This window comes from Dendrobates tinctorius, unplaced genomic scaffold (genome assembly GCF_039654945.1).
Source record: "Dendrobates tinctorius isolate UK_male_01 unplaced genomic scaffold, ASM3965494v1 ptg000434l, whole genome shotgun sequence".
Taxonomy (NCBI): domain Eukaryota; kingdom Metazoa; phylum Chordata; class Amphibia; order Anura; family Dendrobatidae; genus Dendrobates; species Dendrobates tinctorius.
The window spans coordinates 1307501-1324155 of record NW_027362097.1 but is presented as its reverse complement, the minus strand read 5'-3'; the positions used below and the strand labels follow the sequence as shown (position 1 = coordinate 1324155).

Genomic DNA, 16655 nt, shown 5'->3' with positions numbered 1-16655 from the left:
ACGTTCTGCCGGCACTATCAGTGCAGTAGCTTCCTTTTTCCTAATTTCTCAGCATGTCTTGTATTTGTCATTGCCCAGTGGCTTCATCACCTGAAACTGAAAGCCTTTTTGTTATGTCTGTATTCAGTTTGACAGACAGAAGAGTAGCGACCCTTCCTGTAAAAATAGGGATGTAGTTTGGGGGGAGGCGCTGAGATAATGGGCAGTTTGCGGGACAACTAATTGGTCCTCTGCCTGCTCAGAGGTCCTATATTGCTGGTGTAGGCTACTGATCTGACTGAGGGATGTCGCCACCGCTTAAGTTCTTGGCTGAGACCTCTTGGACACGTGGGAGGGGAGGCTCAGTGTTAAGTATCACTTGTTTCTTTTAGAAAGATCTTTTCACAACAGCAACTTTTTAAAAAGTCCTAAAATGCACCTATCCCACACAGACATAATTGTTTGATGCTGAGATTTTGTTTCTATAGCTGCTTTCTACCGTAGCAGCGCAGAACTCTCGTCTTGGCCATATAACTTCTTAGATGCTGTGGTCGATAGTGCAGCACCCAAGGTGTCTTTGTAAGCTTCTTATTGGAAAAGATGCCTCAGGATTGTTGTTTTTATGGAAAATAAAAGTATTTATTAGCTCAGATGTGCTTGGAGAGGTGACAGGTTTTCTTTTGATAAGACTTTGTGTAATGGATTCTCTCCTATGGTGGTGCGGCAGGGAAATTAGACTCCTCCTACTGGACTCCTCCACAGGTTACAGTTGATCTTTGGTTGTCCCAGCTGCTGCTTACCCTGTGCTCACCGTCATGCCAGGATCATCGACCTCCAACCAATCGTACCATCACTGCCCAACACTCGTGGTTTCTATAATCGACCGTTGATTCTCCTCTTACACAAGTCATTATGTTTTACTGTCATTTTCTTAAAAAAATAAATATACCCTTGATTATTACAGGTAGATGCATACACCACTGCAACATCTGCACCCCATTTACAGTATATACTGGCTTTTCATCTTTCTCTTTTTTTAATTTTCCTCTTTCTTAAAAAAAAAAAAAAAATCACCCTTTTGATTAGTTTCTATTTGCAGTGGTGCACTTATTTTTTTGTTTTTTATATCTGCTTTTAAATTGTTACATTTGAAGAATGTACGTTTTTGGCAGCTTGCTGAGAATGAATGCCGATCTCTAACCCCCCCCCCCCCCTTCCTCCTTACACATAATAGCTACAAACCTCCAAGTGTATATGTGCCAAGAAAAATGGTTATTGTGTTCTTCAATGGTTTTCCTTAGCTCTACTATCCAAGGCACCAATTTCAAGTGGCTAAATGCTAAAGAGCCTAACCTGTAGCACGAGATCGCTAGCTGGAATCAAACTGGCTAGATTACAAGAGCAACTCGGCCAGGGCGTATAATCAGAGACGGAGCGGGGGAAATAATAGGACTGAATAGAATTGCTTGCTGAATATAATGTTTTTGAACCAGAATGGATTATTTTCAGGGGCCCCTTTTTTTTTTTTTTTTTTTTTTTTATATATATATATATATATATATATATATATATATATATATATATATATATATATATATATATATATATATATTAAAAAAAAAATAATAATAAAAAAAAAAATATATATATATATATATATATATATATATATATATATATATATATTTTAAAGGAAATATATACCCCATGAAAGACTTTGCTCAAAAATCATAGTCGTTGAGGGTAAATTAGCATTCCAAGAATTTCTCATCCCCTTTTTTTAGATGCAGAATAATCCAGGGGCCTCCTGACGCAAACATCTGTTCTCTGTAGCTACACACGTTAAAAAAACAAAGTTAAAAATAAAGGGCAATTCGAGTTGTACAGTAAAACTGTTTTCTGGTTGTGGTTTGCGGTCTTTAGTATATGTAATTATTTTATTTATGTATTTTTTTTTTTTTTTTAAACCAAACACGCCATATGGTTTATGGTTTCAGAGATAGGGGTGTGTGTGTAGTGTTTTTTTTTTTGTTTTTTTTTGTTTTTTTTATTTTTTATTAGTCTTTACCAAATGGGCATTATTTACAAGCTAATACAGCCTAAAGACACGCCCCAGAGCTGCCTAATGACATGCCCCCAAGGATCCTTTGCATATCATCCCCTTGGTAAAGCCCATAAAGATTACCACAAATTCAAAAAGCCCATAAGTCTAGAACCATCTGATGGATTTAAAAAAAAAAAATTAAAATAAATGAACGGAGTAGTGCGAATAAAAATAAGAGCAAGAAAACAGCAACTTTTTGACCTGGCGGCAGATCCTCTTTAACCCATTTCTGGCAATGGACGTAATGATCCATCCATGTGCCCTGGGCATATCTGACCATGGACGGATCATTACGTCATCGCGATCGCCTGCCCACACGACGGGGGTGTACGGGCGATCGCCACCGGGTGCCAGCTGATTCTGACAGCTGACACCCTGCACTAAGTGCCAGGAACGGTCACTAAGGCTCTGTTCCCAGCCGGGCTGAACTGTGGTGTGGTGTGATCCCCGCTAGCACTGTGAGCGCTCCCGATGTCACCTTTGTGCTCACGGTGCTAGCGGGGATCTCACCGCAGTTCAGCCCGGCTGGGAATGGAGCCTCAGTGACGAGAGGTAACCTCTAGGACGTCACCGCCTGTCACTGACGCTGCATTCCCAGCAGCTTATTCACCAGTGGTTCTCAGCCAGGATGGTCGCATCTTGGCACCATCCAGGTTGAAACCTAATTATCCCCCAGATGTGGATTATGGCGTGGAACAGATGACAGGTGAGGGATATTGTTTTTTTTCTTTTTTTGTTTTATTACAGGAGAATGAGTGCTTCAGTGGAATAGGCGTTAGGAGAGTATAACTGTTTTTTATTTTTAAATTAAAATGGAAAATTATTATTTTTTTTTTTTTTTTTTTCTAATAAGGGACTTTATTCCGGCTGTGTCTTAATTTACCATAGGACTAGTAAAGGATGGGTGTCTTATAGACGCTTCTCCATTACTAAGCTGTGTGCTTGATGTCACCTGACAATACAAAGGTGACGTCAACCTGATCTAATAAATGTACCTTTTCCTGGTCAGGTGTTGGCTGCTATTTTTAGGCTGGGGGGAAGGGGGGCAATATCCATGGCCCCTTACCAGCCTGAGAATACCAGCTCCCAGCTGTGAGCTTTATCAAGGCTGGTTGTCAAAAATAGGGGGATCCCACGCCGTTTTTTAAATTTAAAAAAACAGCGTAGGGACACCTCTATTCTTGATTATCAACCTTGCTGAAGCTGAGGGTTGCAGCCCCCAGCTGTGAGTTTTGCATGGCTGGTTATAGAAAATACAGGGAAAACCACGCCGTTTTTTTTTTTTTTTTTTTTTCATTTTTTTATAGCGCAGGCGGCAGCTGATTAATTCCTCCATCAGCTGCTCCTGCTGTCACTGTTAGCAGCAGCAGGGATAGGCTGATGGGAGTAATAGTCTCATCAGCTGCCGCCTGCTGTCTTTTATCACTTACAGTAAATGTAACTCCTCATTCTCCCCTGCTCGCACCAATTGCCGGCAGAGCAGGGGAGAATGATGAGAGCCATGTTTAGCACCGGGGAACAATGCTTACTGTAACGCTTCTTCCCTGGCGCCAACGCGTGTCACACGGGTGACACCCATATGTATTATGCGTGTGTGGGACGGTTTATGGCCCTTGCTGACATTAAAAACGGACATGTCAGCGTGTTTTGCCCACGGACACACGGGCTGGGTAAACACACTGACATGTGCACAGACCCATTCACTTGAATAGGCAAATAGCACTCCGTTCCTCCCGAGTCTCTCCACATGGCTAAGTAGCACTGTACAGCCACATGTGGGGTATTGTCACTTTCAGTAGAAATTGTGGGACAAATTTTGGTGCCATTTTTACCCTCCTCTTGTGTGATTTTAAAAGCTTTGGCTAAAACAACATTTTGATGGTAAAAATGTAGTTATTTTGTCTTCACTACCCAATGGTATAAAATTCTGTGACACACCCATAGTGTCAATATGATCACTGCACCCCTAGATGAATTCATTAGGGAGTGTAGCTTGTAAAATGAGTTCACATATAGGGGGTTTCTGTTCTGGCAACTCAGGGGCTCTGCCACTGTGACATGGCACCCTGAAACCATTCCAGCAAAATCTAAGCTCCTCTAATATGGCGCCTCTTCTGAGCTTTGCACTGTGCCTCAAAAGTAGTATTCCCCCACATATGGGGTATCGGCATACTCAAGAGATTGCACAACTACTTCTGGGGTCCAATTTCTCCTGTTACCCTTGGGAAAATAGAAAATGGAGGGCGAAAAGATCAATTTTGTGGTAAATTTTATTATTTTTTTGATTTTCATGGCTTTATGCTAGAAGCACTTGGGGGGCGGGGGGGTTTTAAAGTGCTCACTACACATCTAGATATATTCCTTGGCAGGTCTAATTTCAAAAATGGTGTCACTCGTGGGGGGATTCCACTGTTTAGGCACATCAGGGGTTCTCCAAGCGCGACATGGTGTCCAATCTCAATTCCTGCCAGTTTTGCATTGAAAAAGTTAAACAGCGCTCCTTCCCTTCTGAGCTCTACTGTGCGCCCAAACAGTGGTTTACCCCCACATATAGAGGATCATTATACTCAGGACAAATTGCACAATAAATTTTGGGGTCCAATTTCTCCTGTTACCCTTGGGAAAATTAAAAAAAAAATTGGATCGGAAGTAATTTTTTTGTGGAAAAAAAATAAAAAAACTTTTTTTTTTTTTTGTTAACATTCCAAAAATTTCTTTGAAGCACCTGAAGAGTTAATAAACTTTTTCGAAGGTGGTTTTGAGCACCTTGAGGGGTGCAGTTTTTGGAATAGTGTTACTTTTGGGTATCTTCTATCATATAGACCCCTCAAAGTGATTTCAAATGTGATGTGGTCCCTAAAAAAAAAAAAAAATAAATAAAAAGTTGTAAAAATGAGAAATGGCTGGTAAACTTTTAATCCTTATAACTTCCTAACAAAACAATTTTGGTTCCAAAATTGTGCTGATGTAAAGTAGACGTGGGAAATGTTACTTATTAAGTATTTTGTGTGCCGTATCTGTGTGGTTTTTTTTTTTTTTTTTTTTTTTTTTTTTTTTTTTTTTTTTTAGGGCATGAAAATTCAAAGTTGGAAAATTGCGAAAATTTTCACCAAATTTCCATGTTTTTTTTTTTTTTTTTTTTTTGTTTGTTTTTTTTTCACAAATACAATACGTCACGAGAAAGCAAAGTCAGAATCACCGGGATCCATGGAAGCGTTCCAGATTTATTATCTCATAAAGGGACAGTGGTTCAGAATTGTAAAAATTGGCCCGGTCATGAACGTGCAAACCACCCTCGGGGGGGGTAAAGGGTACAAAATGACAGACCTGAATCGCTGCCTCAGCAGCCTGTTTGCTTTCAGTAGGTAGAAGAGTCAACACTTTTCACCCCTCTTCTTTTGGTTTGCAGATGAAATGTGACTTTAAATATCACTTCACAGAGCAAATTTAATTTGACAAGTAAATCACGACTTGTTTCATAGTTTTGCTTTTTAATTGAAATAGTGATTGAATTTCATTATAGTGTTTAAATAAAAAGGTTATTAACAAGTTGAGTGCAGCGAACCATTTACGCTCTGCCTCTGTCAACCGGCGTTTTGTTCTGCGAGCGGAAGCTTTTCTTTTGCTCTGATATCCTTATATATAATTATCATATTAATTGAGGTGAAACAGCTTTCCAGATTAAATCTATCATGGATAGACAGGGATATTTTTTTTTTTTTGTTTTTTTTTTTAAGGGAGGATGGGAAAACTCTGAATTTTTCTAAATAAAATATATATATTTTTTATCTTCTCGTACCTTTATGTAGCTTCCATCATGGGCATGTGCGTTACAAGCCGATGTGCACCCGGATGAGAGGGCGAACACTCTCTGCTTTTACCTCGAGTCTCCTGTTCATCACCCGGTCATGTTTGCTTATTCTGTCCCAGAAAACAGATTGTCGGTGGAAGCCGATTACAACGGAGAAAAAAGCGAACCTCGCATTGTACGACTGAAAGCCAAGAGTAAGGTCTGCAATCATCCTTTTACCAAGGGTCATGACAAAAAAGAAAATTTGCTAAAGCATTACCAAAGGGAAAAATGGGATGAATGCACAGTGTTCAGCCTGTAAATTTCCAATTTCCTCCCTTCCTTAGATTGGTTTTGCGTGCTGTCTTTGAAGAAAGGCTAGTGCCACCATTTAACACCATTTTTTATTTTTTATACAAATAAAAATTGGTGGCATGATACTACGTAATATATTTCTCCTACGCCTCATTGGGGGACACAGAGACAGTGGGTGTTATGCTGCTGCCTCTAGGAGGACACTAAGCAATCAGAAAGAAAAAAGTGAACTCCTCCCCTGCAGTATACAACCCGCAGCTGGATGAGATATCTCCAGTTCTTGGCTTAGTGTCTAGGAGGCACTTGGGTCTGGTTTCAGACCCCACCGTTTTTATTTTAATTTTGAATTTCTGTAAATGTTTATTTTTTAATTAACGGAGTGAAGGGGCGACGGTTCCTTTCTGCGGCCCGCTCTCCGCCGAACCAACAACAGGCAAGCACGTGGAGTAACCCTTCATGTACCTTTCCTGCAACGTTTTTGGGGCTGATTCCTCTACCTTTTGCGATGATGGAAGTTCCCGTCCGGAGCAGGACAGAGCAGCCGGATACCGACATACGCCCTGAATCAACCCCATAGCTCTCCATCCCCCTATCATAAGGAGGGTCGATTGAGCGTGGCCCCTTTAAGAACTCCTCCAGCTCTGCTTCATCCTGGAGGATGAGAGCCTGCATAGAGGACCGAACAGCGCTGAACGCTGGAGTGGAGGTATGGGGTCGGGTCCTGTTCCCCGGGGGTAGCGCTGATGTAGTCAGCGGCGGTGCACCTTCTCAGCACCCATTGTGGTCCTCACCGTCGCGCCCCCCCGGCGCTACCGTGGGTAGCGCGAAAAATTTAGTCCCCGGCTTCCTGGCCTGCTAGGCCGCAATTTAAATAGCCCCGGCCCGCCTACCTCGGGTAGGCTAAAAATCCAGGCCCCGGCTTTTCAGGCCTACTAGGCCGCAATTTGAATAGCGTCGCCCGCGCTATTGGCGCCGCCCCCCTCACTTTGGTGCCTCTCAGCCTGCACGAGACGCGCGCTCCTAATCTCGGGGGCCATATCCTTCTTCCTCAGCATGCTGTGAGGTGAGCAGCCGGATACCGGGTGTCACCGCAGGGCCACCGCCATTCCTCCCGGGAGACACAAGATAGGACCGGGTAAGCTGCATCTATCCCAGATCAAAGCTTAACCCCTTCCCGACACGTTCCCTGCAGCAGACTCTGCCGTTAACCCTTTCAGGAGCGATACTCAATCTAAGGAAGCGAAGCGGTTTGCTAAAAAGCACACTGCGTTTTTTACCGTGTGTACCTCTTGTAAGGCTGGCTTACCTAGTGCACAGACTAATTCGTTCTGCACTGACTGCCACCTGGCCTGCGCCCGGACCTGCGCTCAATCGCTGCCGACGGGTCTCCTGCGTCTAGTACCCCTGAGTGGGCTGCGTCCCTGTCAAGATCGGTAGAGTGTCTGACCCAAGCTATATTCTCCCTTCGGGAGGGCTCTTTAAACCAGAAGGCGTCCTTACCCCCTGAGGAAAGCTCTGACGTTGAAAGGGAACCTTCCGCCAGCAGGGGCCGTTCTCGTTCAAGGGATGATTGGGGCTCTAGAAAGCGGACCCATGACGCTTCCCCTAGCCCTGTTCGCGCTTCTGCATCTGTGGCTCCTATCTCTCGCTCTCCCTCTCCTGGAGTTCTCAGCGAGCACGACTCAGAATCAAAATCAGACACGTCAGCCCCTCAGAATCCTCCATCTGATCAAGAGTCTCTTGATTCTCTTAGGCTACTTTCACACTTGCGTTTTTTTGCGCATCTATGCGCGTGCGTTTTTTTCCCTGTACTTAACATGGGTGCGAAAAAAGAAGAAATATGCGGCACTCACCTGGACCCGTAAAAGCGAGTAATCACGAAACGGCCGTTGTCCGGCACCTCCCTCCCCTAGCATTCCTCTAACGTCCTGCATGTCCACACATCTATTGATGGAATTTATGTGAAATAAAGACGCACATTTTTTCAGCTATATCGGTGAGTTCTGCATATTTCTTCTTTTTTCACTTCACATTGAAATATTCATGTTTTTTCATGCAAGCACCTCCGTTTTTTGATTGAATTATATGCCGCAATACTTCAGATAAATAGCTCCGTCTGGTAATGTGGTGATTTGTGCGCCCTAGTATGCCGTTCATCTGTTTGCTCTTTGCTGAGATCACTTAACATGGGTGCGCATTGGGATGCGTTTGTACGCGCATGCGTTTTTTTGTAGTGTGCGCCCGGGCACACAAAATGAATCCTGTTGCATTTTTTGTGCGTCTGACCTGTCTCAAAGAAGCGCATGCGCGCGCAAAATTCACCCAAAACCCATTAAAGTCTATGGGAGCGCTGACGTGCGCATGGGCATGCACACGTCAGCGCAAAAAAGCATGCGGTTTTTTTTTGCAAAAACCATGCACAAAAAACAAGAAAACAAGAAAACGCATTCAAAACGCATGATGCGTTTTTATGCGCGTTTGCAGTGCGCACGCAGCGAAAAAAAACGCAAGTGTGAAAGTAGCCTTATAGAATCAGTTAACAAAATCCTGAAGTTGGATGAGGATAATGTTCCCGCTCCAGCACATCCTATTTCTCTTAAGAAAACCAAGCGCGTGCGTAGGTTATTTACCAGCCATCCGGATTTTAAGGAAGTGGTTCAGCAACATAGAGATCGTCCGCATAAGCGATTCACAGGGCACAAGTCTATTCAGGCTAAATATCCCTTTGACCCAGACCTAATGAAAGATTGGTTACAGTCCACTCCGGTGGACCCGCCTGTATCGCGCCTGGCTTCCAAGACACTTCTGTCTGTGTCCGAGGGGTCCTCGATCAAAAACTCCTCCGATCGTCAGATTGACTACCTTGCCCGTTCAGCTTTTGAAGCTTCAGGAGCAGCGCTTTTTCTATCTTTCGTGGCAATTTGGGTCACAAAAGCAATGGCTGCTTGGGCAGAGGTCTTGATTACCTCCTTCCAGGACACCAATCTTCCTCCGGAAGCAACCGCGGTCGCCAGGCAGATAATTCACACAGCGGACTTCGTAGTGGGCGCCTCTTTTGATGCCAACTGCGCTGCTCAAACTGCCGCTAATGCGGTCTCCATTAGAAGAGCCCTATGGCTCTGCAACTGGCGGGCGGATGCCGCATCCAAAAGATCCTTGACTTCTCTCCCGTTTCAAACAGGTCGCCTTTTTGGAGAGAAACTAGATCAACTCATTTCTGATGCTACCGGGGGGGAGAGTAAATTTCTCCCTCAACAAAAAGCTGCTTGGCCGTTTCGCAACCAACAGCTGGCGCGCTTTCGTTCCTTTCGCAACAACTCCGGTTGGTCCTCCTCTACCTTCTCTTCCAGATCAGGTCCATCTTCACGCGGGGACAGAGGCTCCCAGGTCTCGTACAGTCCTAACCGTCCTTGGAAACTCAGACCTAGGGCTTCTGGTTCCAAAGGAGCCAGGTATCAGAGATCTACCCAATGACTTGTTGCGGTATCCGGCGGACACCGACAAAGTAGGCGGCCATCTACTTTCCTTCAGCCACACCTGGCTCGCGGTCGTCCACGACAAGTGGGTCAGGGAGCTAGTGTCCTCCGCATACAAGATAGTTTTCCTTTCCTCTCCACCCAAAGGAAAGACAAGAGCCTTCCTTCGGGCTGTTCAAGCTCTCTTAAGGGATGGCGTCATCATTCCGGTCCCTCATCACCAAAGGTTCAGAGGATTTTATTCAAACCTTTTTGTGGTTCCAAAGAGACTGCTCGACGCGTCCCATTCTGGATCTCAAACAGTTAAATCAGTTTGTCATGGTTCAGCAATTCTGAATGGAATCTCTCCGGTCAGTGGTCGCTTCCATGGAGAAAGGAGAATTCCTAGCATCCATCGACCTCAAGGACGCTTACCTTCACATCCCGATCTGCCCGTCTCACCAGCAGTTCCTGCGCTTTGCAATTCATGAGGAACACTTCCAGTTCGTGGCCTTGCCCTTCGGACTCGCCACTGCCCCCAAGGTCTTTACCAAGGTCATGGCGGCTGTCATGGCCATTCTCCACTCTCGGGGAGTAGTAGTGTTACTGTATGTCGACGACCTGCTCATCAAGGGTCCGTCCCTTTCAGCCTGCGAAGAATCTATGGAGATCACAGTAAATACACTTTCACGCCTGGGTTGGAAGATAAACTTCGAAAAGTCTTCCCCGAAACCGGCTCAGCAAATCTACTTTTTAGGAATGATCTTGGACACTTCCCGCGGATTGGTCATTCTTCCTCCAGAAAAGACGCAAGCTTTACAACAGGCAGTGCAAACTCTTTCCCGCCCAGCCTCTCACTCCATTCGTTTCAGCATGAGAGTTCTTGGAAAAATGGTAGCTGCCATGGAAACAGTTCCGTTTGCACAGTTCCATCTGAGTCCCTTACAACACCAGTTGCTGTCAGCTTGGGACAAGAACCCGTTCTCCCTGGACCGTTGGATCCTTCTGTCCCTGCAGGTCAGGCAAGCCCTCAAGTGGTGGACTCTGAAGTCCTCCCTGAATCAAGGAAGATCTTTTCTCCCAGTAAGATGGTTGATAGTAACCACCGACGCAAGTCTTCTCGGCTGGGGTGCGGTCTTTCGTCACCATACGGCACAGGGTCGTTGGTCAACCCAAGAATCATGTCTCCCCATCAACATCTTAGAGATTCGAGCGATCAGATTGGCTCTACGGAGTTTCCATCATCTCGCAGGTCAACCCATCAGGATCCAATCAGACAACGCCACGGCTGTAGCGTATATCAACCGCCAGGGAGGTACCCGGAGCAAGATGGCCATGCACGAAGTGAGTCACATCCTCCATTGGGCCGAGACCAACCATTCCTCCATCTCAGCAATTCACCTCCCGGCGTGCAAAATTGGGCGGCAACTTTTCTCAGTCGCCAAGGCATTGCCTCAGGAGAGTGGTCTCTTCATCCAGAAGTCTTTCACCAGATCTGTCTTCGTTGGGGGACTCCGGATGTGGACCTCATGGTCTCCAGGCTAAACAACAAGGTGTCACGGTTCATTGCCCGATCACGCGATCCATGCGCCATCGGAGCGGACGCCCTGGTGCTGCCATGGCCCTGGTTCCAGCTTCCATACATCTTTCCCCCTCTTCCCTTGCTTCCGAGGGTCGTCAAGAAGATCAGAGCAGAGGGAGTGCCTGTGATCCTAGTCGTGCCAGATTGGCCGCGCCGAGCATGGTATGCGGAACTAGTACAGCTAGTCGCCGACGTTCCCTGGTGACTTCCAGTTCGCTCGGATCTGCTTTCTCAGGGCCCGATTTACCACCAGAACTCCAGGGCCCTGTCTTTGATGGCATGGCTGTTGAATCCTGGATTTTAGCACAGACTGGATTCTCTCCCAATGTCATCTCCTCCATGATTAGTGCTAGGAAGCCCGTATCCAGACGTATCTATCACCGCACCTGGAAAATATTCTTTTCATAGTGCCAGGATCATGGTCGTTCCCCTCTGGTATTCTCCATTCTGAGAATATTGGAGTTTCTTCAATCCGGACTAAGATCAGACCTCACGCTTAGCTTGCTCAAGGGCCAAATTTCGGCCTTGTTAGTGCTTTTCCAACAAAGAATTGCCACCAAACCTCCGGTCAGGACATTTATTCAAGGAGTCTCCCATGTAGCGCCTCCTTATAGGAATCCATTAGAACCATGGGACATTAACCTGGTTCTCGGGGCCTTACAAGAGGATCCTTTTGAACCGCTGCAGGACGTGTCATTGACCATCCTCTCTTGGAAAGTGGTCTTTCTAGTAGCCATCACGTCAATCAGACGAGTTTCAGAATTGGTAGCTCTGTCCTGCCGGTCTCTGTTCCTGAATTTTCATCAGGACAAGGTGGTTCTCAGAACGTCCCCGTCCCTTCATGCCCAAGGTCGTTTCCTCTTTCCATCTCAACGAGGAAATTGTTTTGCCTTCCTTTTGTCCGGCACTAGTCCATCTCATTGAGAAGGCCCTCCACACCCTGGATGTGGTTAGGGCGCTGAGACTGTACATCTCGCGGACGGCTCCTTTCCGCAGGTCAGATGCCCTGTTCATACTTCCTCAGGGGCATAGGAAAGGCCTAGCTGCGTCCAAAGCAACGCTAACCAGGTGGATTCGCTCTGCTATTCAGGAATCCTACCCTGTCAGGAACGCGCCCATTCCTGCGGGGACTAAGGCGCACTCTACCCGGTCAGTGGGCGCCTCGTGGGCCATTTGGCACCAGGCCACGGCAGAACAGGTCTGCAAGGCTGCGACTTGGTCCAGTCTGCATACCTTTTCAGAACATTACCAAATTCATTCTCGGGCCTCTGCAGATGCAGCTCTCGGCAGACGCATCCTGCAATCGGCAGTACCTCAGTCTTAACTCAGAGGTACATGGGGTATTAGCAGATGTATGCTCCCCACCCAGGGACTGCTTTAGGACGTCCCACTGTCTGTCCCCCAATGAGGCGTAGGAGAAATAGGGATTTTTGTGTACTCACCGTAAAATCCTTTTCTCCAAGCCATTCATTGGGGGACACAGCACCCGCCCTGTTTAGCCTACTGGCTCATTTGTAGCATTCTTAGGTTTTGACATAGTACGTTACTGTTGACTGTTTAAGCTCCTACTGCTTTTTTCACTGAACTGGAGATCTCATCCAGCTGCGGGGTGTATACTGCAGGGGAGGAGTTAACTTTTTTTCTTTCTGAATGCTTAGTGTCCTTCTAGTGGCAGCAGCATAACACCCACTGTCTGTGTCCCCCGATGAATGGCTCGGAGAAAAGGATTTTACGGTGAGTACACAAAAATCCCTATTTTCTGCTTGCTGACGTTATTTATCTGGATACTCTAAGGCACAATTTATCTGGGCATTGTACTATTTCTGCTCATTCTATTTTCACATACGAGTGCCAAGCGCTCTTCCCAGATGGCACTCGTACCTGCGATAGTCTATGGGGTCAAATGTCCAATTTTTGTTCAGAGGTTCGGATGAAAATTGGCAAAGCAAATCAATGGGTCCGTGACGAATCGGACAATGGCTCCGACTTTGAATGCGGTCTGATTTTTCACGGACTAGTGGAATAGAGCAAGTGGAGAAACCTATCCACGTACATTATGTGTTTGCTGCCTGCAAACATTTCTGCACCGAAAAATGTGCGTTTTTGTTTGTTTTTTTTTCTTCTCCATTCAATAGAACAAGTGAAAGAACTGAGATGCTAAGGATTTGAAAACTGCTTCAAATCTGTGTATTATAAAAAAAAAACAAAAAAAAACAAACGTGTGCATTAATTTTTTCGAAATCTCACTTTGGGACCGTAAATTGCTGTTTGTTTGGTTTTTTTTCTATTTTTTGTTTTTTTTTCTGCAAAAAACAAAACGTGTGAACATACCCTTGTATTTTTATTATGAGGTAAACCCATTTGGAAATACAAAAAAAAAAATCCTTAAAAATTTGCTACTGATGCTTGCAGTCTGGGTTAGTATCAATGCGCATTGTCAACCTAATGCTTTGAGATTGCCTAGTACTTGCAGATCAGCCACACTTTCAATTAACCTGTTTTTGCCACTAACTGTTTTTCACTCTCTTATATTTTCAGATTTGAATGTTTTTATTTATTAATTATTATTATTTATACCTTTTTGGGTTCCAGACGACCTTTCATCGCTTTTTAATGCATTTATTTATTATTATTTTCATATTATGCTTTTTTTCTTGCTAGGTGTGGCAATTGAAAAACTACAATTCTCCTGGTTTTGATTTTTTTTTTTTTTTTTTTTCTCTTTACGGCGTTCACTGCATCGCTGTACTAGTCATTTTTATATTTTGATTAAACTTTTGAGAGCTGCAAAAACAAATTTATGTTGAATCTATTTTTATTGAAAAAACAAAAAGACAAAGATAACCTACAAGACATCAAACATTGTACACCAAGCCGTGCAAGGTCGCAGTATAGTCAGCCTCGTATAAGACCGAAACATCATCTGAGACAAGGGCTCGTAATGTCTCATTGGGATGAATGTTGGTATAGGGTTTATATGCACTACCATGTCCAAGAATCAATCCAAGTAATTGGCACTATAGGTTGATAAACTCAACTATATAAACATTCGTTATACATTACTTATCTGCAATGGAATAGGCTGGAGAGATGTCATTCCTCCCCAAGTATCATCTGGTACAGTAGTAGCATATAATGGTCAGACACAAGAAAACAATAATTGCAAACATACGTAGCAACATCTTTACAGGTATCAGCAGAGGTGTATTTCAGAAGAAGAAGAAAGAAAGAGACAAGGGGGGGGAAGGAGCACGAAGGAGGTTAAGGTGGGAAGATTAGGGGTAATAGGTTTCAGACACATGGTTGAAAACCTATGAGAGGGTGGGAACAAAAAAAAAAGGGGGGGGGGGGGGGGGGGGGAGCGGACACCAGAGCTCCACACCGACCTCTATGAAGTCTCCTCAACTAGTTGAGATAGTTCGGTAGTTTCCTTGAACATGATCCAAGGTTGCCACACACGGATCAAGCGGATGTTGTCCCCTCCCATTTCGGCCATCTGTTCTTCCATACCGGAAGATGTCTGCGAATTCCGACATCCATTCCGCCATAGTTGGCGGTGTTGCCGTGCGCCAATGGCATGGAATTACCATGCGTGCCGCGGTGATACAGAACCGGAGAAGGCTCCGTTTCTGAGTGGATATGGGTCCCGGAAGGATCCAACAGATGGCAATGCAAAAACAAATTTATACGACTTGATTGATCTTATGAAAATTTGATCACTTATTCTATATGCTGCAGCACCATAGTATTGTGATTTTTATATAGAGAAAATGATCTCTTTTTAAAGTCCAGCCAGAGCCTGTGCTTCATAGGTGGACTAAGATGGCCGTTATGATGGTCTCGTCCCCCTCCCCACCTTATTTCCCCACCCTGTGTTTCTCCGTGTTTTAATTTCTCCCCTTTTGTATTTTTATTAATTTTTTAATTCTACATTGGGTCAGACTCGTTTTTATTTATATTTTAGCCATATACAATTTTCATTCATATATATATATACATTTTTTTATCTTTTTATTCATATATTTTTATTATCCAATTTCTACTGTATTTTATATACTAATAAAGATTTTAACACATTCACCTCCAATAATATTCACTTTTATTATTAAAAAAATTTTTTTCCATATATTTTTTTTTTTTCTTTTTCTTCTTCTCTCTCAGCAACTTCTCCTCTGCTCTTTTGGAGTAGCGGATCACACAGTGGCTAACACTTTTTTTCGTTCTTTTCCTGCGGGTTCGTGCAGCGCTTTTTTCTTTTTTCTTTTTTCTTTTTATTTCTTCTTTATTTTTCTTCCTTTCTCTTCTTTATCGTTTATCTGTGAATACATCAAATGAATTAATTCTTTTGGATGTACTAAGTTTTTAAACTTTTATACTGATGATCTCTGACCTTTATCCCTTCCCCAACATGTGACTCTTGGCGCCAATATTTGAATCATGTATGTATAAAACCGGCAATGTCTTTACCTGCCTGTACATGTCATCCCCTGAGGAAGAGGTTTTATGACCTCGAAACGCGTTGGGAAATAAACATATTAAATACAACACTTGTGAGGATTGATGGTCTGGCAGCGCACGTTTTAATCCATAAAAGTCCTACTAGTGAATCTAATGGCATGGAATTACCATGCGTGCCGCGGTGATACAGAACCGGAGAAGGCTCCGTTTCTGAGTGGATATGGGTCCCGGAAGGATCCAACAGATGGCAATGCAAAAACAAATTTATACGACTTGATTGATCTTATGAAAATTTGATCACTTATTCTATATGCTGCAGCACCATAGTATTGTGATTTTTATATAGAGAAAATGATCTCTTTTTAAAGTCCAGCCAGAGCCTGTGCTTCATAGGTGGACTAAGATGGCCGTTATGATGGTCTCGTCCCCCTCCCCACCTTATTTCCCCACCCTGTGACATAGTGATTTTTAAATTGGGGAAAACTCCCTTTAACATTTTGTTTTTAATTTTTTAACACCTTTTTTTTTAAAAGTTTTGTTTTTTGTTGTTCTTCTGAGCAGGATGGGACTTCGGTGCCAGTGACAGTTTTTTACCAAGAAGACATTGGCCTTGGTGAAAGACCCCTTTTAGTCCATGTCTATGGGGCATATGGCTTGGATTTGAACATGAACTTTAAACCTGAGAAAAGAATGCTGGTTGATGATGGCTGGATTTTGGCTTACTGCCATGTAAGGTAGGGCTCAAATGTTAAAAAAAATAAAATCTTTGGATATATATAGTGTGTCAAATATTGTAAAAGTAGAGAAATTTTAAGGAAAAAAAAATTGGATAATTAGAGAAATTCTTCAAATGAGCTATTCAAACGATGTAACACTACTCAGAACCCAAACGATCATCTGTGGACCTGGGAAGGCACATCCTGCAGTCTAGCCTTATCTTATTCTTTTTGTCAAGTAAAAATGGCCAAAGAT

At 43.9% G+C, this 16655-nt stretch overlaps 1 protein-coding gene across 4 annotated transcripts in view; it reads left to right on the top strand.

The window, feature by feature from the left end:
• PREPL (prolyl endopeptidase like) overlaps positions 1-16655 on the top strand; it is a 48743-nt gene that overhangs the window by 22340 nt on the left and 9748 nt on the right. For 3 of the 4 annotated variants that reach the window (XM_073564190.1, XM_073564188.1, XM_073564189.1), the window contains exons 9-10: positions 5893-6093; positions 16245-16417. In XM_073564190.1, the coding sequence (XP_073420291.1) occupies positions 5893-6093; positions 16245-16417 (374 nt within the window). The remainder of the gene's footprint in view (positions 1-5892; positions 6094-16244; positions 16418-16655) is intronic. The other variant, XM_073564191.1, reaches the window with a different exon arrangement.